Here is a 27197-nt window from a genome sequence, read left to right on the forward strand (position 1 = left end):
CCCAGCTCTGAGATGTAGGCGTGCACCCTGGTATCACTTGGAGCATCTCTTAGGTCTTCTCAAGGGAGGCGAGAAGCAGCCTGAGCAGGAGATCAGAGGGTGGAGAACTCTGCCTCACTTCTCTGAGCTCAAGTTGCCTCTACCAGCCAGGAAGTTGGGATCCAGAATTCCAATCCTACTTTTGAACAGTTTCCAGCCCCTACTAGAGACCAGGACAGTCATGCAACCTTTGCATTTTCTGTGTCTCTCTGGGGACAAGCTGAAGAAACAAGAAAAATGAAGAGTGGTTTTTAACCCAAGAACACAACAAAACAGACAGAAACAAGCGCCATGACTGACCAAATACAAACGCCAGAGCTCTGCCAGCTCCAGAGATGCTTGGGAGCCACCTGGCCCTCCTCCTGAGCCATGGAGCACTGCACAAGTGGGCCCATGAGGAGATGCAGAAGAGAGGAGGTGACCTACACTCAGGCAAACTTCTCAGTGTTTCCCAGCTGGCTCTAAGATGCTAAGAGAACAGCACTTTATTTCTAAGACAGACTGGTTCTGTGTTCCAGGAAGAAGTCTATGCCCAGATTAACCCTCTATGTTCCAACAGCTACAATTTGTGTCCCCAGTGGAGAGGACTGCTGTGGATACTGCCACAGGGCTTATGGAGAAAAGCAAAACCCTGTACTGTTGTATCCGCTAATTTTGAGTTAAGTGCTCTCGACTTAACCCATCAATCTAAACACATTCCTGTTTTTCTGACTGTACTTGCTAACGCTTATGGCAAGTCCTCCTTGTCTGAGGTTCTGTCCCACTTCTGTAACCCCGTGAAGCCAGCCAGTCCCCACACAGTCCGGAATGGATACACAATGGATGATGGTCTTCTGTCTCTAACTCCTGACACCCTTGGCGAGGTGTTTTTCAACCACAGAAGTGCCAGGAACAAGATGGGTGAGCACCAAGCAGCTCTCAGCAAAGACTCTTAAGACAGAGGCAATGCCTGCTGGGAAAAGGCTGATGTCAGCTCTTAGCTAGGATAAGGAGGTCTTTGTTTTCAGCCCAACTGTGAAAATGGGAAAATGCCTCTGGCCTGACAAACAAGAAACCCACACAACCCAGGTCAGGCCCATGACCTTTACTTAAAGGTACCACACTTCATTAGCAGAGCACATCCACAGAACCCAGGGACAGGCATTCACCACCACCACCCTGGTCACCATTAAAAATCAGCTGTGTGTCCAGCACAGTTCAGGCTCTTTAACCAGCCAACATGTGAAAGGTAAATCTTGAAAATTTCTTGAAGACCCAGGCTTGCCTCTAATTTCTATTTGCAAGTCAAACTCATGTAAGTGGGAGGGTGATTTTTAAAAAAGAAAAAAAAATCTCCATTTAACAGTATTTCAGCTCCTTGGTCATTTAGGATAACTAAGACTGAAACTGCAAAATATTCCCTTAAACCCCTAGAATACCTCTGGGAATGCTAGGAAGAGTACATGGAAGGGCAGAGTACAGGCAACCCCTTCCCAAGTGTTGGCACCCAGGAAGGCTGTGGTGAAAGGCACAAGGCTTGAAGGGATCCATGCAGCAGCCTTTGGTTAATAATCCTTTATTTAAAAATATTACACTTGGGGCTGGAGAGATGGCTCAGCGGTTAAGAGCACTAACTGCTCTTGCAGAGGACCCAAGTTCAATTCCCAGCACCCACATGATGGCTATGAACCATCCTTAACTCCAGTTCCAGGGGAATCCGATGCCCTCTTCTGAACTTCCTCAGCATTGCATGACATGGGTACATTCACATACATGCAAACAATACATACATACACATAAAATAAAAATAATACAATATATTTTTTAAAAATTACACTCACTGACTGACTGTGTGGGTGTGTGTGTGTCCCCGTCCACATACATGTACATGCCCCAGCACATGTGCAGAGGTCAGAGGACAACTTGGGGGAATCCATTCTCTTTTCCACCATGGGGGTTCTGGGAATCAAACTCAGGTCATCAGGCCTAACAGCAAATACAGGTACCCACGGAGCCATCTTACCAGCACTGAACCTTGTTTTTACGGAAATAAAAAAGGTGTGTCCTTATACACTTAAAGCAAATTTATTTTCTTGAGACAGGGTCTCACGTAACCCAGACTGACCTTGAACTCACTATGTAGCAGAGGATGACCCTGAACTTCTGACTCTCCCAGATTCCACATCCTGAGTGCTGGGATTAAAGGCCTGCATCACTGTGCCTAGTTTTATGAGGTGCTTAAGATGGAACCCAGGACTTTATGCATGCTAGGCAAGTACTCTACCATCTGAGCTACATCTCCAGCTCATTAAAACAAAATTTAAAATATCCCAATTTGAACCTTTTAAGTTAAAGTTACTCCTGGCTTGTGCCATTAAAAGCTAAAATTAGGCCAGAAATTTAAGAATTTAAATAATTAAGAATGTACTGGAGAAACTAGAGAGATGAGTCTGAGGTTAAGAGCACTGGATCAAGACCTGCCAAATGGCAGCTAACAACCATCCATAATTCCAGTTCCAGGGGATCCAACACCATCTTCTGACCTCCACAGGCACTGCATGACACTTACATACATGTAGGCAACAGTCTCATATATATAAAATAGAAAATAATAGTAAATATTTTTTTAAAAGAATGCACTGGAGAGATGGCTCAGTGGTTAAGAGTACTTACTGCCTTGCAGAAGACCCTTCCGTTCCCAGCACCCACAATGAATGGCTCATAACTACCTGTAACTCCAGCTCCAGGAGATCCAAAACCTTCATCTGGTCACTGTAGTCACCTGCACATATGTGGCATATATTCAGACAGACAGGCACACATACACATAAATTTTTAAAAATATTTTATTTATTATTTTTATTTTTTATGTGTATGCCTGTTATTACCTGCATGTAGGTAAGTGCAGTTGTGTCGTGCAATGCCCGTGGAAGACAGATGCCATCGGATCCCCTGGAATTGGAGTTATGGACAGCTGTTAGCTGCCATGTGGGTGCTGGGATACAAACCCAGGTCTTCTGCAAGAACAACCAGTGTTCTTAACTGCTGAGCCATCTCTCCAGCCCACAGACACATAAATTTTTAAAATGCTTTCCTAGGCTACAGAAAAGCCTTGCTAGATCACTTGCTTGGCAGGCACAAGGCTCTGGCTTCCAGTCCCAGCACCACAGAAATAAGGAGTTTTGTTTTTGGTTTTTTTTAAGAAAGAAAGAAAAACAGGACTGGGGAGAAGGCTCAGCAGGTAAAGCTCTTGCTGCTGAAGAATGGGAATCCAAGCAGGGACCCCAGCACCAATGCAAAAAGAAAAGCCAGGGTTGGCCATCTGTGCCTGTGATGCCAGCACTGGGGAGACAGACAGGAGGATCCCTGGAGCTTGCTGGCCAGCCAGTCTAGCCAATTGGTGAGCTCCAGCTTCAGTAAAGACCCTGCCTCAAAAACAAATACACACGGGGCCGGAGAGATAGCTCAGCAGTTAAGAGCACTGACTGCTCTTGCAGAGCACCCGGGTTTGATTCCCAGCACCCACATGGCGGCTACGAACTGTCCTTAACTCCAGTTCCAGGGGAATCCAAAGCCCTCTTCTGACCTCCATGGCACTGCATGACACGGGTGCACTCACATACATGTGGGCAATACACTCATATACATAAAGTAAAAATAATAAGGGGGCTGGAGAGATGACTCAGCAGAAGACCCAGGTTCGAATCCCAGCACCCACATGGCAGCCAACAACTGTCCGTAACTCCAGGGGATCCAACAGCCTTTTTCTGTCCTCCGCAGGCATTGCATGACATGGGTGCACTCACATACATGCAGACAATACACTCATACACATAAAATAAAAATAATAAAATATTTAAAAAAATAAAAGTAAAAATAATAACAATTTTTTAAAAACAACAAAACAACAACAATAAAAAACACAAATACATGCACCGCACACACAAATGCCTACACTACACACAAGGAAGGAAAGGAGGGAGGGAAGGAGGGCGAGAGAGCCCGTTTTTCACTTTAAGGCTCTCTCTTGTACAAAGATGCAATTTCAGGTCTTTGAAGGCAGCAGCCAGACAGACAGCAGCTCTCTCTCCACAGTCCCTGCAGAACTACCCTGGACACATGGAAGCACTCTTCATTTCTGCCTGCCCTTTAGGACCTCACAGCCCTCCCACTCCTTCAAAACACTAAATGAACAGTTGTCACTCTTCAACCTCAATGTATCAGCAATTATGTTTTAGTTGTGTTTAAATTACAATCTAAAATGTTAAACATTAAGATCTTTTTTAAATTAAAAAAATTTTTTTACATGCATGAATGTTTTGCCTACATGTATATCAGTGTCCTCAAGTGTGCAATGCCCAGAGAGACCAGAAGAGGGCATCAGATCCCCTGGAACTGAAGTGAAGGATGGTTATTAGCTGCCATGTGGGTGTTGGGAACCAAACCCCAGTCCTCTGCAAGAGCAGCCAGAGTGCTTTATTGTTGAGCCATCTCTCCAGCCCCAACATTAAGGTCTTAATGTCAAACTCAGACATGTATGCCATCTGTAACTGTGAGGCTGCAGCTGGGAGCAGGGGGTGGGAAACCTCTGCCACCACCAGTCAGCACAGGCCCTCCAGACAGCGAACCTCAGGTTGCCCTCTGTAAAGGGGATGATGGGACACTCACAAGAGGATACCACGAGGTCAAGTTCATGACCAGGCACGATGCTGGCACACAGTGAGCACTCAGTGGCTGTTGTCACAAGCAAGCCCTCAACCTCTGCAGCTTCCCCAAGCTCAGTCACACCAACCCTCTGTGGAAACACCATTGTGTACCTTTACACCATTGTATACCTTACTCGGTCCTGATTGCTAGCAGGGTCCAGAAGCAACACAACGTCAACCTCTCAATCTCCTCTGAGTTTGGAAGGTGGGATTGTTTTCTTGGGAAAGTTTGAAGTTTGGGAAATGATTGGCCTCTTGGTAGCACACGTGTGTGTACATCCAGAGGGGGACTCAGGAGACCAGAAGCAGAGGTCCCAGCGGGGGTTGGGGGGGGGACGACACAACATGGCTCACTGCAAGTCTGTGCAGGACATGCAGGACTTCAGGCACTGCAGGACAAGAGGCTCTATCAGCAAACCCATAAACCCCATGAGGCTCTACAGCAAACCCATAAACCCCACCATAGCCATCTTTCCCCACCTGATACCCAGTTCTTGGTTTCAAAGATTTTCTCTATAACCTTTCCACAAATTGAAAGATTTACAGGTCTGGGATTTGCCTGTTCATCCCTCTTTCTCCATTCACCCTTATGGAGAGAAAAGTAAACTCCCAAAGCTCCCCAGGGGAAGAAAAGGAGAAAGGAGGAGAAAAAGAGAGAGCGTGAAGGTAACAGGACTCCACAGCTGGAAATGTGCTCAGGGGCTTACCAGAACTGTTCTGAAATAAACCCAAGCACTGACCATGGGAGCACCAACGGGCACTCTGCATACGGGGACTGCAGAGCCACAGCAAGCAGGAAGGAGGGTTGGTCATTCAGCCCTTCCTTCCTCTTTCACTGTGCAATTCCCTTAATGATAAACACACTTTCCTTACATAGCATAAGCAAATTCTAGAAAGACAGAGCGCGCACACACACACACACAATCATTTTGCAGTCTCCTTTGAGATATAAACACACTAAGGCCATTCCTGACAAATAGGTAGGAACTATTATTAGGAACTACTATTCAAACTTTTAGACTTGAAATAAAGAGGCTTCTAGAGTCCACAGAAGGCAAGTCTCATCAAATCAGACAACAGCTCTTACCAAGCACCTACAACATGCTTGAGCAGGACTGACACACTCAATGTCAATCTCTGGCCTCCATATGCACTGAACATATGTGCAACTGCACACACATGTCCATGCATGCACACACATGAACACACACACACAATTTATAATGTGTGTATTTTGCCACAGGGGAAAAAAAAAATAGGGAAAAAGCCACCTAGCTGATGGGAGGGAGCCCAGGGAGCCTGGCAGAATAGACGTGCTGTTTCTATTTTCCTAAAACTTCATAATGATGTTAACTAAGAGTTTACCTAAAATCTGGCAATTCTTCTTTCATTTGTCAGTGCTAGGGATTGAACCTGGGGCCTTGTGCATGCCAGGGGAATGCTCTATCATCATAGACCTGTATTTCAAGGTCTTATTTTCAATTAGCCAAGAAGCTACAAAATTATTTTCCAGGCATTTTAACACTCTAATAACAGTATCAATAATGACTGGGTATGGTGGGACATGTCTGCCATCCCAATACTTGGGAAGCAGAGGCAGGAATCAGGAGTTTTGTCAAAGCTAGCCTGGACCACAGAGAGCCAGTGTCAAACAAACAAAACAAAGCTGAAGACTTAAAATCTGCCAGGTACTGTACTAAGTACTTCTAATAATCTAGTGGGAAATGAGTTACTGGCCCATGGAAAGGTGAAGGTGGTGGTGTCTGAACCCGGGGCCCTCAGACTAAGATGCACATGCTCCCAAACAATAAGGTCAACACCATACATTCTTATTCTCTGCCGCTGTCAGGACCAACATCTGAGAAATGGGGTTATTAATAATATAAGCCATGACTACCACCAAGTGAGTCTTTACATATTTTGACACTGATGCTCACAACAGCTCAACCTGTTAACAGACCAGTGATAACTGGTCTTACAATAAGGAGAGTGGACCCAGAGGAACCAGGTGACATGTCCACAGCTGCACAGCTGGTAAGTGGCAGAGCAAAGACTTCAACTAAGACACGGCCTCTCCTCTTGCCCTTTCTTCTTTTGAAAAATAAAGCAAAGAGCATGAAATGTCTCCTACTGGGTTTGGGAAAGGGGTATGAGAGAGAATGAGAGAGTCTAGTAATCAAAGAATGAACTCCAGACATCTCAGCAATGTGCTCTGCACCCAGCCCCTCCCTCCCTCCCTTGCCAGCAGTGTTTTGCAGGGCCTCCGCTGCTGGATTCCTGAGTGTAGCGAATTCCAGGCTCCAGACTGCAGGCCCAGCCTCTGACTAACACTACAGTGATTTATTTGAGGATAAATACCTCTGTCAGTGTCTTATGACTGAACATAACAGACCAGGCAGATTGGCATGCATGGAATGCGAGGCTGAGGCAGCAGAGGCCAGAGCCGCCTCCAGCTGCAGAGCGCTGCCTGCAGGAGGGAGCCTGCCATGCACCTGCTGCTCGAGCTGCAGCTGCTGAGATTGCAAACTGCTCCTTCAGACCTGGGGATAGGACTTCAGCCTCTATGACAACGTGGCCACAGGTTAGTCCACCAGAGCTTACTAAGTCCTGGAGAAAAAACAGGGAGGCATCATCACCTTAGCCGGGGCCAGCCAGAGAGAACATGGCACACAAAGGAAAGCTGGCATTGAGACAGAAGCATGGCCACATCACCCAGATTCAGAGAACTCCAGCTTCAGCCCCTTGTGTGGAAAATGAGGGCCCTGAGGTCCAGATGGGAAAGCAACTGGTGTCAAGACACTAGGGCATGCTGAGGTCAACTGAGGACCAGCACTCAGCTCTACTGGCACTAAGAGGGGCTCTCTCACTACAGCTCCAGGCTACCACCAGGTGTGACCAGCCACACAGGACAGTAATGCTTTCCAGTGTACACACAGTCCTGCACTCTGGAGCAACAACCTCCACTCCACAGAGACTTCAAGTACTCATCTTGCTGTCGCACAGACAGAAAGACGCCCAGCATCGGTCTTCCTAACAGCCAGCAAGTGCACAATGGCAAGCAAAAGGTTTCTAGACAGTGCCCACTAGGCAGTCCTAAGGGCTGCTTGCCTGCACGGGGGAAACGCGGGAAACTGTGCAAGTTGGAAGGAAATAAGATGTCATCCCTCCACCAGTCACTAGAATCAATGTAATACCTTCTTGGAACAGGAACACTACCTACCTTTTCATAAATAATGTCTTTTATCAGAAACTTAGGAAATCATACCTTCATGATGGGCACAAGATTGCAAACACAGCAAGGCCCCGCCTGGAGCATACATGAGCCCAAAGTGGGGGACTTACAGGTGGGGGCTGAAGATGCGGCTCATCTTGGAGACATGGTCGTTCTCACAGTCCAGGTCCTCATCCCCAGGCTCCACACTGAACTTCCTCTTGCTGGGGCTGATGGGTGGTGGGCCAGTGCGGTGACTGCTGAGGGCAGAGGCCACAGGGAGGGTCTGCATTCTGGGTTCTCCCCTGAGGGCAGCTTCACCTATGCCAAGAGAGAGATGAGGATATTGTTACCAGGCAGGAGAAGCTCCCCCATCACGGTCCCCAAGTTCCCCAGCTCCCCGCCAAGCCCCTTGCAAAACTACTCCCTGTGGAAAGTTCTGGCAACACAGTGGGCAGCCTGCCATCCTCAGAACACAGTCTGGGCACACAGCCACTGCCAAGCAGGGGACATCTGACATCAGCGAGGTTTGCCAGCACTCACTCTTTAGGGTAGAGTTTAAGTGGAAATGTTGCTATTAAACAGCCAAGAGAGGAAAACAATGTTGAGCAATCCCCAAAGCAAAGCGAAAACACAGACGGTCTTTGGATTCGCAGGTATCCAACCCTACGCCTTTAAGAGACACATGAAACTACCATGACAAACTGACTTTGATGCTTTTTTTATATTTTTTGGCATTGTTTTTTTAGAAAAAACAATGAGGAAAATGTTTGGGCTAATAGTTCACATTAGCCAGCCAAGTTAAAGAAATAAAAACAATTCAAAGAGAAATAAACATTTTATTCTATAGTACATTAAAAATTGTTAAAATTACACATATTACTGACAAAGTTTCACCATATGGTACTTGTATGCATAATATGCAGCTGCAGCTCTCAAAGTGTGTTTCACAGGGCTGGAGAGATGGCTCAGTGGTTAAGAGCACTGGCTGCTCTTGCAGAAGACTCAGGTTGGGTTCCCAGCACCCACATGGTGGTGAACAACCATTTGTAACTCCAGTTCCAGGTGATCCGAGGACCCCTCTGGCCTCTGCAGGTATTGCATGCATGTGGTGCCATACATACAGGCAGGCACAACACTCACACATATAATAAACCTTTGCTGGACCCATGTTTGGCTTCTTAATGAAGGTTCATTTATCTAGTTATGTTAAGAAAAATGCCAGATGTGTGCAAAAGTTATGCTTCTAGACGTGGCGGCAGCTCAGTACACAGATCAGAAGGTACTCCTTAAATATCCCCCCAATTAAAGGGAAGCAAAGATTTTTGGCCCAGGATTTCATGAGTATCAGTGTATACTTATTTCAGCTTTAAAAAGTAATAAAGAAAAGAGCTGGGGGCCATAACTCAGTGGCAGAGTACCTCCCTGGCTCATACAGGGCTGGTGAGGAACCAGACATCCACTTAGTCTTCTGATATACCCATATCTGATATATCTGATGATGCTGGTGAGCTCTCACACTGAAGTCAGATCAGAAAGGGAGTGCAGAACAGGGAGGAGACCAGAATGCAGCCTCGCCTGGAATCCTATTACCATATGTGAGGCATTCTAAGACTTCACTTTCACAACACCTCAACTCTGCCCAGACTCAAGCTGCTCATGAAGAACCTAACTTCCAAAGCAGCACTGCTTGCTTGTCTGCTATTGGTTGAGACAGTCTCACTCTGTTGACCTGGCTGGCCTCAAACTCCTGGGCTCAAGTGATTCTCCTGCCTCAGCCTCTGACCTGGCTCTAACTTCCATTTCTTCATTTGTAAAATACACTGGTTTAATCCGATCACCTGGATGGCCTGCCTCTCGCTCTGAGGCTCTCCTTTCTTCTTGAGTTAAGCTTCCCCTCTCTCCTCCAGAAATACTTTGAACATTTCTAAGGAGCATGCCTACATGGGAGGAAGAAAAAAGAGTAGATTCACTAAGTTCTTGACTGGTGCACATCTCAACTGAACAGCTGCTCAGGACTGAAGGTGATTTCAATAAAAATCAGAGACAGGTCTAAGCCTGAACATGAGTCTGAGCCCAGCAGGACTCAGTCTACCCACCACAGACCAGACTCTGAGGGAAGGGAAGGTCTGGGCAGGCCTTCTACCCACAGGCTAGGCCAGCTAACAGAGCTCAGAGGGATCAACTGACACTCCCAAGGACAAAGGGGATCCACACAACACCCAGGCACAGTGTCCCTCCACAGCTATGTGCAGATGCCACAAGGAGATTGTGATTGCATTTAAGATAACAAACGACTCATGAGAAATTAATCAAAATAGTATTTATTGGCATTTTCTAGAGGCTGGTAAAATGAGGACACAATGGAAGGGCAGAACTACACTAAAACCACCATTGGAACTTGCTGCAGTTGCATTTTTGGTTTGTTTGCTTGCTTGCTTGCTTTGGGTTGTTTCACTTTTTTGCTTTTTGTTGTTGACACAAGGTTTCCCTGTAGCCCCCAAATGGCCTGGAACTCCCAATGTAGACCAGGCTGACCTGGAAGAGTGCTGGGATTAAGGGCATGCATCACCATACCTAGCTGGTTGTGTTTTTCTGAGACAAGGTCTCACCATGTGGACCAGGCTGGCCTCAAACTCCTCACCTTCCTGCGCTGGCCTCTTGAGTGTTGAGTGACGAGAGTGTAGCATAGCTGGCTGCTCAAGCTTTCCACGACAGATATGCGACTTGCCCCAGTCTCATGCTCTCCTGCCCTCCCCCCACACCCTTCATCATGTTTAAACCTAAAGTCAAAACATAAAACCACAGGTCTCCACACCAGCCACTTGGCTGCGCTGGCCTGTCTCCTGTCTGACCACAGCCAGGGCAACCGGGCTGACATCACCAACCTGGAGGGAGGAAGGGCACCCTATATAAGAACTGCCCTGCAACATTGCACAACCCTCAGAGGCCTGGCTGATGTCACCAACCTGGCAAGAGGAAGGGCATCCCATACAAGAACTGCCCTGTGATACTACGCAACCCTCTCATAGGGTCAGGGCTGTGTGAGGCAGGAGCCTAGACAGCCAGACAGATTCATTTTCTTTTAAAAATGTGTCTTTGTCACAAGCTGAGAGAAGGCATGGTGACATCAACCACTTTGAAGCAGTTCAACTTGTGGCCAGTCTGATCCAGCTAAGAAAAGACTATTAGGCAATACGGTGAACAAGCCCAGAGAAAAGATGCGATGTGATCTATCTGCCACAGCAGCAGGACCACCTACAACTCCTCTGTTTGGTAACCAATCCCTTATCCCCCAGCCCTTGGGTTGCAGCAAAAGTACCCTGCACACTGCTGCTTCCCAGCACCTGAGACCCACACCCCCAGTGTGCAGAGCCAGGCATCAGAACCAGGAGGCCCAGCTCCCCTAAGCAGAGCCAGCTCAGCCAAACAGGGTCCAGCCCCAGGCAGGTAGGAGACACACAGGGTCCAGCCCCAGCAGGCCTTGGCTGCACCAGGGCTGTCCAGAACTATGATGAGACTAGGGAAAGCTACACCTGTCTAACTGCCAGCTAACAATACAATGAAGGCCATTACACCACCACAGCAGAGCTTGCGCATTGACATATGCATTTTAAGAAATTCCAAGTAAGCAAAGTAATCTCCTAAGCTCCTTACCTGGGGAGCCTGGTGGCCTGGCCGAGCTGACGGCAGTTGAAAGCACCGAGGCCACTTCCTGATGGGGACCATCAGGGCCAGAAGGACCCAAATAAACAGCTGTGAAGACAACCGGCTCCCCAGAGGGTCCAGAAAAGGCAGAGAGGTGTGCACAGTACCTCACCCCAGGTGCACAGCCCTAGTGGATGGACTTGGGACCTCCCAGGTACTCTCTGGCTGCTCTGCAGGGAAGGAGGGGCTGCTAGGACACCATTCACAGGATGGTGATGTAGAGGGGCCTAGGGTATGGTCTGATCCCAGATGGCACCCCTGGTGGGACAATGTCCACAGCCTTACTATTAAAAATCTGTAATTCTACAGGGGATAGAGGAGGACAGTTTGTTTTTGTTGTTTTAAATCCCAATAAGGGGCTGGAGAGATGGCTGAGGAGCTACTTCCTGTTCTTGCAGAGGACCCAGGTTCAGTTCCCAGCATCCACATCAGTTACCTTCTGTAACTCTAGCAAATTTGCCTTTTAATTTTTTAATTTCTGTCTTTTTGAGGCAGGATATCCCTGCAGCCCCAGGTGACTGGAACTCACTATGTAGACCAGGCTAGTCTCTATCTCACAGAGATCCGCCTGCCTCTGCTGGGATTAAAGGCGTGTGCTACTATGCCTGGCAATTTGCTTGTTTTTAAATAAACACATCTTGACCTAATATTTTTTCAGGGCTGATCGGTACTTTCCTTTTAAAATCTATCATTGCTGAGAATGGTCCTTGCATATGTACAAAGTACAAAATGAGGAGAATATGTTTGGACTCATTTCAGAAAGTGCTGGAAATTCTGTATCAATCCAACTTCAGTCAGCGATTCAAACAGGAGTTTTTAAAACCAAACAGTACAATGCAAAGATTCACTATTTTGACACATGCTGAGGAATGGTGGTGGAAAAATATTAAGCCTTTGTTCTTCCATAGATAATCATTACGTTTCTTTGGAGCTGAAAACTTGGGATGTGCAGGAAAACCGGTAGAGCTTGCCGCCATAGCACATGCTGGGGTGAAATCATATAGCACAAAGGAGAGCCCTGCAGACACGCCTCAGATTCATTCATTGGGCTTTTGATTTTGACTTAATGTTTGCCTGTTGTCCACTCAGAAAACTTTCATTGTTGCTAATTTTTTCACAATTCCCATACTTAGATAAATGACCCCATGTGGGGCCATGGCCTTATATGGAGTTACAACTCACGGATTACAAAGACAGAGACTAAAATTAGGTTTGGTTTCACAAAACTTAACTGAGGTTCAAAATAATCAAACACTATCGGCTTTCCTGATCCTGAGTTTACCTCATATCTATCTTTGGTTCTCCTCTCCCTGCTCAGAGGGGCCTCAGTAGAGAGGGCAGAGGAATGTCCCTGGGGGACAAGCCTGCTTCTGTACTGATGAAGGTATGATGTCCACCTGAACCCCTAGAGCATTTGAACAATGGTCCAATGAGTCCCATGTCCTGACATGGCCCCTGAATGCCAAGGAGACAAAGGTGGCTCAGAAATATCAGTACATGGAGCCCTGCTCAATGGGAAAGACTCAGTGGCCTGTCAGTACACGAACTCAGACATCTCCATTGATAACACTCTGCTGTTAATGAAGACAGTTAGGCAAGTGAACTGTCTGCAGCAAGCACTGGATCAGGCACTCAGGGCTCCATTTCCACCCAGCTTAGGATGTTTGCAAGCAGTTGGTAAATGCCCAGCAGCACCTTGCTTGGACCTCTTCCCTGCAGCACCAGACTCCTGAGCTCACACTGGGGCTAAGCTGGGAGAAAATGCTATGGCCTTTTCAAAACGTGTTTTGGTGTAGTATACCCCAGTAGCTGCAAGCCCTTTACCACACGCAGGTCACACATTAGAGCCTGTGTTTTCAAGTACTCTTTAACTGAAAGGAATTCAGGAAGGTATGCTAGGGTCAGAGTAACCACTGGAGAAAGAAACAAAGAATCCTGGAAAAGCAGAGACTGGAAAACCAAGCATTCCCTCCTCTGATGTCCCAGGACACAGAACCTCCAAACCACACCAAATCAGAGTAGCACTGTGCACACGGTCAGGTGCCCTCTGGGCAGCACAGAGCATCCCATTCATCCTCCTAGCCCCAACCCCTCCACTGGCTCTGACAGAGACAGGGAAACACACAGAGTGGACTCTGAAGTGAAAGGCAAGTGTGCATTTCTCCTGGGCCTCCATTTCTTTATAAATAAAGCCAGCCTGCCTCAGGCATTTCATTATAGTTGAGGAGAAGGGGGAGATGATTACAGATACTATCTGCTTGGGCTGTGCTATAGACTGAAGTTCTATAGAACACTATGAATCTGCACAAATCCATCTCAGAAGCTACAGATTTGCTTAAGATCAACATGTTTGGTACCATGTCTTCAAAGGTCAATGGGTGACTTTGTTCCCTAGAGTCCAGACCCTGAGAAACAAGATGAACACCTAGGAAGCAATTCAGCAACTCATAGCTGGCAACATACTGACTCCTGAAGGCTGCACATTGGCCACATGTGATCTGTGACCAACTCTGGCCATGACAGAGCTGAAGCAAGCAGGTGGCCAGGACTGGATAGATATCCTAAGCAAAACGTCTCCCAAATCCCCAGAGATCTGCCTGCCTCTGCTTCCCCAATGCTGGGATTAAAAGCATGTGCCACCATGCCTGGCACTACTAAACATTTTTTTAAATCTTCAACATTCTTAGGCATCAGAGAAATACAAATTAAAACTACTTTGAGAGTCCATCTCTTTCTAGACAGAATGGCTAAAACCAAGAAAGCAAATAACAACAAATGCTGGGGATGTGGGGAAAGAGACACTTGTAAGCACTGTTGGTGGGAGTGCAAACTGGTGCAGTCACTGTGGAAACCAGTGGGGAGGTTTCCAAAAAAATTTAAAAATAGAATTACCATATAGCTCAGCTATACTGCCCCTAGGACTACTACACCCATCTTTAAGTCCTGTTCTAGAGAAATCTATATATCCATGTTTACTGCTGCATTGTTCACAATAGCCAGCAAAGAGAGCCAGACTGGTCACCTCCTCATGAGTGGGTCCCAGTTAAACATTTCTGTCAAGAACTTCACAGAGCGCTTCCACCTGCCATGCCAGAGACAACTGCCGCCAGCTCATCTCACAGTGGGGATTGAGCTGGACCAAGTGGTAAAGACAGTGGCCACTGACACCCCCCCCGCCACCAATCAATCCTCATCTATAATGCACCTTCTGCGAAAACCTGTAGCTAAACTGGATGAAACACACCCCTGGCTACCACCTAGTGCAAGTCTGATCAGAACGCAACATCTTCAGGTAAAAGATAACAGAAAATGGGAGAAAAACACACAGCTAGCCCTTAGCCCCCTGTATCCACATACTCCATGTTCTGCGTTCAGCCACATGTGGATCAGAATATAGGTGTGGTTGCTGCGTACATCCAGGCTTGCTCCATAAACACTACACTCTCTTCTGACCTCCTTGGGGTGCTTTCATACACGCAGGCAATACACTATTAGGAACTAAATGGAGATGTATTTTAAAAATATTTTATTTATTATTTTGTGTATGAGTGTATGGCTTGCACATAGGTAGGTGCACCCATGTTGTGCAATGCCCGTGGAGGTCAGAAGAAGGCATCAGATTCCCCTGGAACTGGAGTTACACATGGTTCTTAGCAGCCATGTAGGTGCTGGGAATCAAAACAGGGTTCTCTGCAAGAGCAGCCAGTGCTCTTAACCACTGAGCCATCTCTCCAGCCCTTGGAGACATATTTTAAACTTTACTATGAAAGGAGGTAGAGCAGGCTGTGGAGGCTGTATATGAGGCATTGACTCTCACTCTGAAGGCCAGCAACAGGGTTTGAATCCTTGGAAACGTTGGTGAATCCAGGCATTCCAGGCAGGGCCAATGGCATACATAAAGGTGGAAAGGAAGAAGGATGCATGTCCAAGATCAGGACAGCTGTAACAGAGGGTCCAGTCCTTTTGGTAGCCAAGAGCCAAGGCTAGGGGGAGAGACTGGGGTTGTACTCAATGGTAGAACACTTTCCTAGCCTAGGTGAGGCCCTGAGTTCCATCTCAGAAACTAAAAGATGAGGAAGAGGAGGAAGGGGGGGATAATAACTACCAGTGGAACTAGAGTTAAAGACAGTTGTTAGCCACCACGTGAGTGCTGGGAATCAAACCCAGGTCCTCTGCATGAGCAGCCAGCGCTCTTAACTACTGAGCCATCTTTCCAGCCCCTTAAATGTTAGCTTTAAATTTTTAAAATTTATGTATTATATATGCATGTGCCACAACAGCAAACAAGTAGAGGTCAGGACAACTTCTGGGAGTCAGTTCTTTCTTTCTACCATGTGGGTACTAATAGGGATTGGACTCATGTCAGGCTGCTTAAGGCAGGCACTGAACCACCTTGCCAGCCAGCCCTGCTCCCCTGTGAGCTGGTCTTTGTTGCTGCTGTTGTTTTTGTTTTGTTTGTTTGAGACAGGGTCTCTGTAGCCCCAGATGGTCTGGAACTTGCTATGTAGACCAGACTGGCCTCACAGAGATCTGCCTGCCTCTGACTCCTGAGTGCTGGGGTTAAAGGAGTGTGCTACCATGCCTGACTGCAAGCTGTATTTGAAAGGGGCAACTAAAGATTATTTCTCAGATGTTAATTCAAAGTTTAAGACCTTTATGTGAAAAAATGCTCCATTAAGAACTTTAACCCCACACACACACCCCAAGTTCTAAAATAACAGTCTATTAAATAAAAAACTATAAAGCCATACGCTATCATGGGAAAAGAGCACAGAGCACTTAGGTGTTTCCAAAGCCTTCCAGAGCACACTGACAGGCTTTCTAAGCAGATATAAAGATGATGGGGCCTCCTGTAACTCCTAACAGTAGCGGGCCAGGATGCTGTTGGCTCTTGGTTTCTCTCCGCCCTCCACACTCAAGCCTCCTCTTCAGTTTATGACCAGCGAGCAAATGTTATCAATGAGGGGCCAGGAAGGGCCGACTCCCCTCTGGTGTATTTCCTTAAGATATGAAAGTTAACCGACCATTGTGCTCATGAACGCCAGCTCTGCTTCAGGTCTCTCCTTACTTAACCTGAAGCCAAAGAGAGGAAAACTGGGCTGATCAAAGGCCTGGCTGTCATTAAGTAAAAATGACGGAAGATGAAAGGTTGGCGGCCACTTCAAAGGTCCAGCAGTGAGCAGAGCTGTGGGGCAGAGCCTAATGGACTGGGTGACATTCTTAGCAACACATCTGTATACTAGCCACACTGAATAGAAGCAGAAAACAGCCTGGATTTCAATTTCCCTCCTAGATGGGAGGAGGAGCAGAGAACCACTGCCTCTATGCTGGTAAAACTTTTTTAAATTAAAAAAAAAAAAAAAATGAATGCAGCTAAAGGACAGTTTGAAAATGCTAGCATCCCTGAAAGCACATGATTACTTCTCAACAGCTTTGTCTATAGGCCCCAACGTGTGCAGGCAGCATAACCCATGTCAACCCCACAAGTGAATGACTATGATCCTCAGTCTCCATTCCCAACAGTCTGATGAGGAAAGCTGGTGGGTGCTGCCCCCAGCCTGGAACCTGTACTAGAGCTGGTAAATACCCCCAATCCCCCCCCAACTGCACCTTCCCACCCTCAACACCTCAGGACGCAGCAGCCCCAGGGGTGGGAAACGTGACCAAGCCCCTAAATCCTCACACACTCACCTCTCTAAAACAGATTCCCTGGAGCAACTTTAACTCAGGGACTATTGTAACTGTGGTTCTGGTCACGCTAGTGATTTTGCAGGGGACTGGCAGGGACTGAGGGAGGATGGTGCTAAGGAGGCAGAGGAGAGGGCAGTCTCTGTGCTTGACATTCAAACTCAGGATGATAGGAAGCATTAGAAGCGCTTTCGGTGCTGGCAAGTGCTGCAGAGGCTTGATCTGTACAAGTTCACTTCATTCACCTTGGGTTAAGGCAGGCACCGTTGGTCCATCTGCTCACGGTGACACAGGTGCTATTGGTCCATCCATCTCATGGTAATGCAGGCGCTATTGGTTCATCAATCTCATGGTGATGCAGGCACTGTTGGTCCATCCATCTCATGGTGATGCAGACACTACAACTCCAACCGATCTGCAGTGAGGTAGGCACTCCTGATAGTTTCATTTGACAGGGGGAAATGGAAAGCACTGTGGCTCAGCAACATATCCAAGATCAGACGGCTCTAGAAGGAAAACCCGCAATTGCACCCAGGTCTAACTCCAAGGACCACACCTGCAATGCTTGTGCCCTTCAGACGGATTCAACAGTGGACATACGGAGGTGAGCAGGAGTTTGCCAGTGAACAAAGACCCTGCAGGCCAGAGGGGCAGAGTGCAGAATGACACAGTACTCTGTAAAAACCACTGCTTGCTACACAGGTAAGCTCAGGAAGTGCTGATGAGAGCCTCATCTCTCCCGCCCTCCCAGTCAAAGTTGCCACCAGGAAAACCCTCTTATACCCCCAATTACAGAGCTGTCTTTGCTGCTAAGTCAAGCTACATGCAGACTGTAGAGAGCTGATGACAAAGTTTGAGAAGGAAGTGACACTCACATGTAACTGTGGTCATCTGTTCATCAGTCCACCCTTACCTCCTCATCCCTAGCCCCCAACTCCTGGCCCTGCACAAGTGTGCCCACATCTCAATTTTCAATATATATAATGTCAATCTCTTTCTCATTAAGACAACCAATACTGGTGGATGACCAGAATGTTCACTGCTTAAGAACACCCACTAGGGCAGCACAGGGTTGGGGGGCAGGCTTAGCCAGGAGTCACCTACCGATGATATCAATAAGACTGCTAAACAAGTTACAATATTTGCCAAATATTCTAATGTAAACCAGATGCATACATCCAGAACTTTGCAATGAATGAATGAATGTTCTCCACTCCAAACCTTCAATTTTATAATGGCTTTACTGAGTCACATACTGCATATTTCACCCATTTGAAGCCCCCAACCCAATGAGTTTCATGTATTCTCAGGGTTGTACAAATGTTAGATTTTAGGTTTTACTTTTTATGTGTATGTTTATCTGTATGTATGTAAGTTCAACATGTGCATGCAATGCTCATGGAGGCCAGAAGAGGGCATTGGATCCTCTGGAACTAGAGTTACAAACAGTTGAGTCATCATATGGGTGCTGGGAACTGAACCTGGGTCCTCTATAAGAGCAGCCAATGTTCTTACCACTGAGTGATCATCTCTCCAGTTCCAATACCATCTGCTTTTAGAACACTTCATCATCCCCCAAAGCCCAACCCCGTTAGTAGTCACCACCCCCAACATCATGCTCTCCACTCTTCAGCACATGGTGACTTCTGTCTTATGACCAGCCTGCTCTGGCTGTTTTACACAATGGAACCATGCTCTATTTATCATGTGGTGTTCACACCAGGCATGTTTTTAAGGTCCACCCACATAACATGTGTCAGTATTCTATTTCTTTACAATGTCAAATGAGATTCCACCATATGAACACACCACCTTTACTTATCCATTCATCAGTTGGACTGTTAGACTGAACCTGCTTTTTAGTTACTATAAGTAATGTTGCTATAGACATCTATGGATAACGTTTTATAAAGCTGTTTTCCATTCTCTTGGGTATCAACCTAGGAATGGAATTACTAGGTCAAATGATTACTCTGTGTTCAACACTTTGAGGTGGTACCAAGCTGTTTTCAAAGTACCTGTACCACTTTACAATTCCACTAGCAATGCATGAAGGCTTTTACTTTCTCTACATCCTCACCAACACTTACATTGTCTTTTTTCACTCCAGCATTTTAGTGGGTAGAGATCACTGTGGTTTTGTGCATTTTCCTAATAATTAATGATGGTATTTTTCTCATGTACCTATTGGTCATTTATATGTCTTCTTCAAAGAAATGTCTGCTAAAATCCTTTACCAGTTTTAAGCTGTCTGTTTGAGTGGTAAGAGCTCTTTATATATTCTGAACAGCATCCTTTCTCAGATACTTGTTATACACAGCCTTCAACTCAGGAACAAAGAACCTTGACAAGGAATCTCACCTTTAGAAGATATATGTATCTGATTACAAATCCTCTTCTTAAAGTCATTATCCTTTGCCCTGTTTCTGGAGAGGTCAACCTACACTGGTCATTGCTGGAGAGGTCAACCCACATTGGTCATTGCTTAAAAAAAAAAAAACCCATCATTTAATATTTGGGTAGCAAAACTCTGGATAATAAACCAGACATTCAACATAGATGCTCTGGCATCTCAGAAATTGAAACCATCTTCCCAAAGCCTTTTTCCCATGTGATGCTGTCCCAGAGTGAACAGGCTGCAGAGACTGCACGTGCTCTGCCAGCCTGTTTTCTTTAAAGCCACACTGAAAATGCTCATTAAAACAGCTCCCATGCTAGAACATTCCTAAATTGTTTCAGTCATGACATGAAATCAACGGGAATTAGAGTAATGAAAAAATAAGGCAAAGCTGAAATATTTTAATTTGGGATGTGCAAAAGTCTATTAGCATCTGGCAAATTAAATGGATGAGTGGTTGGCAGCCACTTGCCCTGTCATGTCATGATGGCTTCTCTGGGCTCCTGTCCTCTCTGTGCCATTAACTTTGAGGGACTAGCTGGTTGTCAACCTCACTTTAGTCATGCCTTCTAAGGGAACTTGACATCAGCCCTACAAGCACCTCTGGTCCAGGCCCCACCACATTGGGCACCAATGCCATGGAGGATGAGCTGCACTGATGGCTCATGTTCTCTCATCTCTCATGGGGCTGCGCCCTTAATCAAACGCCTGTGCTTCAGCAATTATCTCTGATGGCCAACACACCAACCTTTCCTGACAAAGACAAACAGGTAGGTACTCATTGTTACAGTGGCTGAAAGCAGACAAGAGGAGCAGTGACCTCACACAGGAGCCATCCCACTTGCCACATTCACCCCATATGGGTGTGTGCCCTCACACTCTTCTACTGGGCTCATGTCCTGACACTGTCAATGTGCTGGGAGGACAGACTGCATGAGCCAGAAATGGCCAAGAGCCTGACTTTCTGCAATTTAAATGGTGCTGGATAATCTCAGGATTTTCTGGTACTGTAAGCCAGTGACCATGGGCACAACTGTCTTCATGGGACAGGCGAGCTTCTAAAATACTGAGATCCAATTAACTCATGATTAACTCTGACTATAATTTGAGCACTCTCCTGTGCTCCTAATGTAACCCACAAGTAGTTCTCAGTTTATTTTAATCAGCCCACATCTTATTTTTCCTAAAGTGACTCCTCTTCACTGCTTAGTGCAGTTCTTTCACTGAACCACCCACAATGGAGCCCAATATCCTAGAATGAGATGTGTATTCCTATGCCTGACCCCAGGCCCAAGGGACCCTCAAATTCTGTAACCAGGCAAAGTCTGGGTATTGGCCCTCATGCCACCTCGGCACTTTCAAACTTGTAAACACTGAGATTAATTAGATCCATATTTAACCTTTTAAACTGCCAAAGAGACACTTGGGCAGCAATGTGGTAGAAATGATGATGTGAGATTCAATGCCGGATGCACAGAGATTTAAAGCTGGGGACCCAGCGGAAGAGTTCTCTGTGGGAGCTCACCTCTGCATCAAATTCTATTGTCTTTGATATTTTTCAAAGAGCAAATGTTTGCCTTTGTATAAATGGTGGCTGATGCCTCAGTTTCCTCATCTGGAGAGTGCATCAGCTGTCTCCTATTTAGTGTAAAGCATCCACTGTCATATAATTCCTGTAATTCAGAGCTGGAGAGATGGCTGTGTTTAAAAGCACTGACTGCTCTTACAGAAGACCCAGGTTCGGTTCCCAGAACCCACATGGCAGCTAACAATCATCTGTAATTCTAGTTCCAGGGGATCTGACTCCTTCTTCTGATCTCCTCGGGTATTGCACAACATGGTTACACTTACACACATGCAGGTAATAGACTCATACACATAAAATAAAAATAGGTAAAATATTTTTTAAATTCCTATAATTTGCTCCCCCAACAACTCAAAATGAACCCGAGTCTGTGACCATCAGCCAGGCATCAAGAAAAACAGAGAGGATGGTTAAGTGAACAGTGAGAAACTCTCACTGAGGAAACTAGTCTTGGCCTGTTCAAAGAGGAAACCTCCTTCAGCTGCCTCATGATGAAACTTAAAACGAAGCCACAGCATCCCTTCTCCAAGATGCTGAAGAACAGAGCAGCAAGAGCAGCACAGAGCCACCTCTGAAAACCTCTTGCTCCACTTCAGGAATACTTACAAACAAGTTATAAGATGAACCAGAAAGCAATTCACACAAGCTTCTGAACCACATAAGCTTCTCTCAAAGGCCCACAGGTTCAAGACCGGATCTCAAGTCTGTGGCACTATTTTTGAGGTGACAGAAAGGAGTGGAAGTCACTTGGGGCTGGAAAGAAGGATCAGCAGTTAAGAGTACTGGCTGCTCTTGCAGAGGGCCCAGGTTCAGTTCCCAGGACCATCTCTAACTCTAGCTTCAGGGGATCAAGGGCCCTCTTCTGGCCCCCACAGGAACTGTACACACATGGTGCACATAAATAAAATAATCTCTTTCTTAAAAAAAAAAAAGTCACTCAGACACCAAAATAAGCCATACTGCTATTGTTCCTGTGGGCTTCTACCAGGGGGTGGGGACTGTGACACTGTCGATACAAGTAATTATTACAGCTGCAACAATAGCTGAACATGGAATGTCAGTCAAACATGGAAGGGAAATTCTGAACCCCCCAAAAGAAACTGTACCAAAATAATAGATAAATCATACACACACCGCATCAGTGAAACATAACACCCACTGCTATGGTGGACACATAGCCAAGCACCACTCACTCCCCAGAGGTTAACTCACTTGTTACTTGCGAGATAAATGATCTAGCCTAGCTGGAGTTTTCAGAGCCTTTAAAAGCACTAATAGGCACCTTAAGATGTCATTTACTCCCTGACTGTATAAGCACACAGCACGGTGGGACCTGAACCACAGTTAACCGGCTCTTCAACAGGACAGTTCGGGTTCAATCATTCTGCAGAAAATTGCTTACGGGCAAAATATGTAAGGAACGTCCACAACAGCCATGAAAGGAGGCGAGGGACAGGTTGCCGGAGTGCACAGCCAGCTGCTCTGAGTGACATGTGAGCAAAGGCGAAGAGAACGAGGCAAAGCCAGAGATGTCCCTGGTCCCAGTGTAACACCCAGCTTCCGCCCTCTGGCAGAACGGCTCTCAGACTTCACTCCAGTGCTTGGGCCGGCCTTGCACACAGCTCAGTGCAAAGGCTGCTGGCAGAGGAGACACACAAAGGCATAGATTCCCATCCATTTACTCTCTCACTGTCCTCTCTGCCCAGGCTGGCCTTCAACTCCTGCTCTTGTCTCCTGTCTCCATCTCTGGAGTTCTGGGGTTACAGACACACACCACTCAGGGTTAGAAGGTTTATTCATGACTAGCCCTCAAGGAACTTGCCATCTAGACATTGTAATGGGGGGAGGAGAAGGATTAGGGGTGAAAGTAGATTTTTAAAAATTTTTAGCAAATGTGCAAATGAGTGTTGCCATTTTCCAAAAAGTCAATTTTAGTATGACTCGAATCCTCAGTATAAAGAAAATTGTCAGTAGCTAAAGATATTTTGGTTTCAGAATGGCTGGGGAAAGGCCATTCACTTGTAGGACTCTTCCATCTGACTATGCCTAGCCAGCAGAAAGTATGTGTAAGGGCTCTCTCTCTCTCTCTCTCTCTCTCTCTCTCTCTCTCTCTCTCTCTCTTTCTCTGAGACAGGGTCTCCCTGTAGCCCCAGCTGGCCTCTCTCTCTCTCTCTCTCTCTCACACACACACACACACACACACACACACACACACACACTCTACACTCTCACTTTGAGTTTTTTCCTAATTGGCACTGTTAAAAAACAAACCATCAATGCTCTGAGGATGAGTCCATCACAATGGTGAAATGTGTAATTTTCCAAGGCGACTATTACAACCACGAGCTTCAAGGTTTAACTTATCGAAATGTGCAAATGTTTCTACCTTTGTACTCTTTAATCAGTCATATTTGTTTACTTTACAAACAAAACACCAGGGAGCCAAGGTGCCATGAGAGCATTATGGGCAACACACCACTACACATGGCTGTGAAACACATGGACACGCTTACTGACACTGCACTATGCACCTAAAAGTGGTTACAATAGCACGTTGTGTTTGGTATATTCTATACAACAAAAATATTCAGAGCAAATTCCTAACAGCCAAAACCCTGAAACAACTCGGAAGCCCACCCACCTCAGAGTGGATAAATACACTCACAACAACAGGCATTAACAATCAGAAGGGCAGCATCTGCTCTTATAATCACACAACGAACTTCAGGCTGCACAAGAAGTGGAACTGAAAGACTCTGGCTAGGTGAAGTTCAAAGGCACGTTTAACACTGATGTTGCCTAAACCTTCAGAATGTGTGGTGCTGGCCAGGGAGCAGGAGACAGCACAGGGAAACAAAGTGCCCTATGAGACAGGGTCTCATCGTGTAGTCCAGGCTGGCCCTGAATGCATCATTCTCCTGCCTCAGCCTCTCAAGTATTGAGACTTCGGTGTACATCACTATTCCTAGTGCCCTCCATCTTTAAAAAAAAAATCTTACTTATACGCTGGATGTGTTGGTGCATGCCTTTAATCCCAGCCCTTGGGAGGTAGAGGCAGGCAGATCTCTGTGAATTCAAGGCCAGCCTGGTCTACATAGTGAGTTCTGGGCCAGCTCGGGCTACTGGGAGACCCTGTCTCAAAAAGGCCAAAAAAAAAAATTACGAAGTTGATTGCTAAGTTATATGACTGTATCGATGCCAATGCCAATCATTCATAACCAAAACTTACATCATCCTGAGTTCCCCAAATGCTAAACCTAAACAAAACCCCAACATGAGTTTTCTGTGCACAATTATCACGATTCATTGGAAACCAATCAGCTCTAGGCAAATCTGCTTAAAATAAAGGGCCAAGTGGCTTCCTGCTCCACAAACTGGTACCACATCACACCATGAGATTAGACGCCATGCCATATTTTGATGTGGTCTCCTGGATCACAAACTATTCTTTCATAGGCACAACAAATTTAAAATTCTAACTTGATGATTTGGTGAGATGGTTCAGTGGGTAAAAGTGCCTACTGCCAAAGCCTAAAAATCTGAGTTCAATCCCCAGGACTCACATGATGGAAGGACAGAACCAACCCCCAAAAGTTGTCCTCTGACTTCCACAGGCTAGCTGTGGTATGCGTGCTCATACATATGCAAAATAAATAAACTAAAATGTAATTAAAAAATTTTAAATAATAACCTGATTTTACTTTTGACAAAATAGAGGAAGGAAAATTCATTAAGTCTTAAGACTTCAGCACAGTTAATAAAGTCCGAAAAAAAAAAGGAAGAAAAAGGAAAGCTAAGCAGAGAAAACCCCAGTCCATTATCCAAGGGAAGCCCAGGGTTTGCACCTGGCAAAGCCCTCTCGCTGCCCTCCTGCTCAGGCGTTGTCTTTCAAGGTCTCAAAAGTGTATACAACTAACCCAGTAACTTCTTGACTCTTGAATTCACGGAATGCTTATTCCAAATATATTTTGTTCTTATTAGAAACTTAATGAATCACACGGCCTTCTAAAACTTTTTATTTATATTTCATTATATTTATTAGTGTTTTGCCTGCATGTAAGTATATGTACCACATACATGCAGTAACCACAAAGGCTAGAAGAGGGCATCAGATCCCCTGGAATTGGAGTTCCAGTTGTTAGCTGCCATGTGGGGGCTGGCAACTGAACCCAGGTCCTCTGCAAGAGCAGCCAATGCTCTTAGCCACTGAGCCATCTCTCCAGCCTCTCATGTGACCTTTTAAAAACACAAAGTTAGTGGCACTACAGTAACTAGTTCCCAATGCAGTAGATGGAATGCAACCAACAGGCTATAGCCATAGTTAATAAAACAAATGTAAAATCACAAACTTCTGGTATTCTAACAACTTGTTATCAAGTTTCCTTCATTTACTTTTAAAACCTTCAGAAGACCTGGATGAAATTAACTGACCACTTATACCTATATTCTCAAGTGTACAAGCAAAAAACAGTAACTTTCCAAGTTTGGCTGTAACTATGCTCAGCAGTGAACCAGTCCACGGCACTGTAGTGGCAGCACTCTCCCTAACCTGCTGTATTGTCTGAATTCACCTGCTCGCTGTATGGTTCCCCTATGAGAATGCAGGCTAAAATCAGGTGCTTCGTCTGCTTGGTTAACAGCTGTTACCCCCCCCCCCCCGGGAAAAATACAGTGCCTGCCACACAATCCCCCAAAAAGATGAGCTCAGTCATCAGATGGTCCAATGTCAAGAAACTGGCCAATAGGACAAGTGTGTGCATTCCAACAGAGACCTACCCAGCTTCCTTTTCCTTTCTGCCCCTCACTCATAGCACTCCTTTTCAGCTTGCTTTCTTCCTAGATGAACAACATTCAAAGAGTTAAGAAACTCTGGTTGGGGGCTAATGAGAAGGCTCAGTGGTTAGGAGCATTTGCTGCTCCTGCAGAGGACCTGAGTTCAAGTCCCAGCACCTACATTGGGTGGCTCACAACTATCTCTAACTACAGTTCCAGAGGAATCCAATGCCCTCTTCTGGCCTTTTCACTCACATGTAGATATTTAACCACTTTCATGCCTGTATGTGAATGGGGGTGTACATGTGTGTGGGCATGTGTGTGGAGGCCCCAGGTTGATGTCAGGAATCATCTTCAGTCACTCTTTCACCTTATTCATTGAGGCAGGGTCTCTCAGTCAAATTCAGTTTGCCATGTGGTTAGCTAGTCAGCACGCTGAGAGGATCTCATCTCCATTTTTCCAGGCAGGAATTACAGGGTTCTGGGGATCTGAACTCTGGTCCTCACACTTATGCAGCAAGTGCTTTAAGCACTGAGCCGTCTCCCCAGTCCCTGAAAAGAGTTCTTAAATAATTCAAATGACAGTGGACTAAAAAGAGAACGGTCAGAAAGGAATTAGAGGTAAGCTGGCCTTCCCCTTTCCCAAACCTGGATGGCAGTGGGAGGCGAACACCTGACTCAGGGAAGGTTGCATTTCTGTACAAAGCTGGGAGATACTTGCACAAGAAGAAGGAGAAAACAGGAGAGGAAGGAGAGATCAGGGGGAAAAAATGGATCAAATGTTAATACCCGAGGTCCACAGGGTTAGGACTTGTGAGCTAAGGAGATAAGCTGGCCTTTCACAGAGCCTGGAGCAGAGAAAAGCAGAGCTGGGTTCAGAAGAGTTTGCAGGTGGGAAAGCAAGTGCCCTCTGACCTCTACACAAAAGCGTGGCACCATGTGTCCACTCATACACCAAATACATAAATGAAATAAAATATTGTTTTAAGAGGCATGCATAGTAAGAACCAAGAACATGGTAAACGAAAAGCTGCTGAAAAAAAAATTAAAATTTAAGCCGGGCACGGTGGCACACGCCTTTAGTTCCAGCACTCAGGAGGCAGGGGCAAG

At 46.0% G+C, this 27197-nt stretch overlaps 1 protein-coding gene across 3 annotated transcripts in view; it reads right to left on the reverse strand.

The window, feature by feature from the left end:
- The window catches only part of Vgll4 (vestigial like family member 4), a 145540-nt gene that overhangs the window by 25519 nt on the left and 92824 nt on the right, over positions 1-27197 (reverse strand). For all 3 annotated transcript variants that reach the window (XM_008854896.3, XM_008854897.3, XM_008854895.3), the window contains one exon: positions 8067-8256. In XM_008854896.3, coding sequence (XP_008853118.1) covers positions 8067-8256 — 190 coding nt within the window. The remainder of the gene's footprint in view (positions 1-8066; positions 8257-27197) is intronic.

Source organism: Nannospalax galili, unplaced genomic scaffold (genome assembly GCF_000622305.1).
Source record: "Nannospalax galili isolate Female #2095 unplaced genomic scaffold, S.galili_v1.0 scaffold406, whole genome shotgun sequence".
In the NCBI taxonomy this organism is placed as follows: Eukaryota; Metazoa; Chordata; class Mammalia; order Rodentia; family Spalacidae; genus Nannospalax; species Nannospalax galili.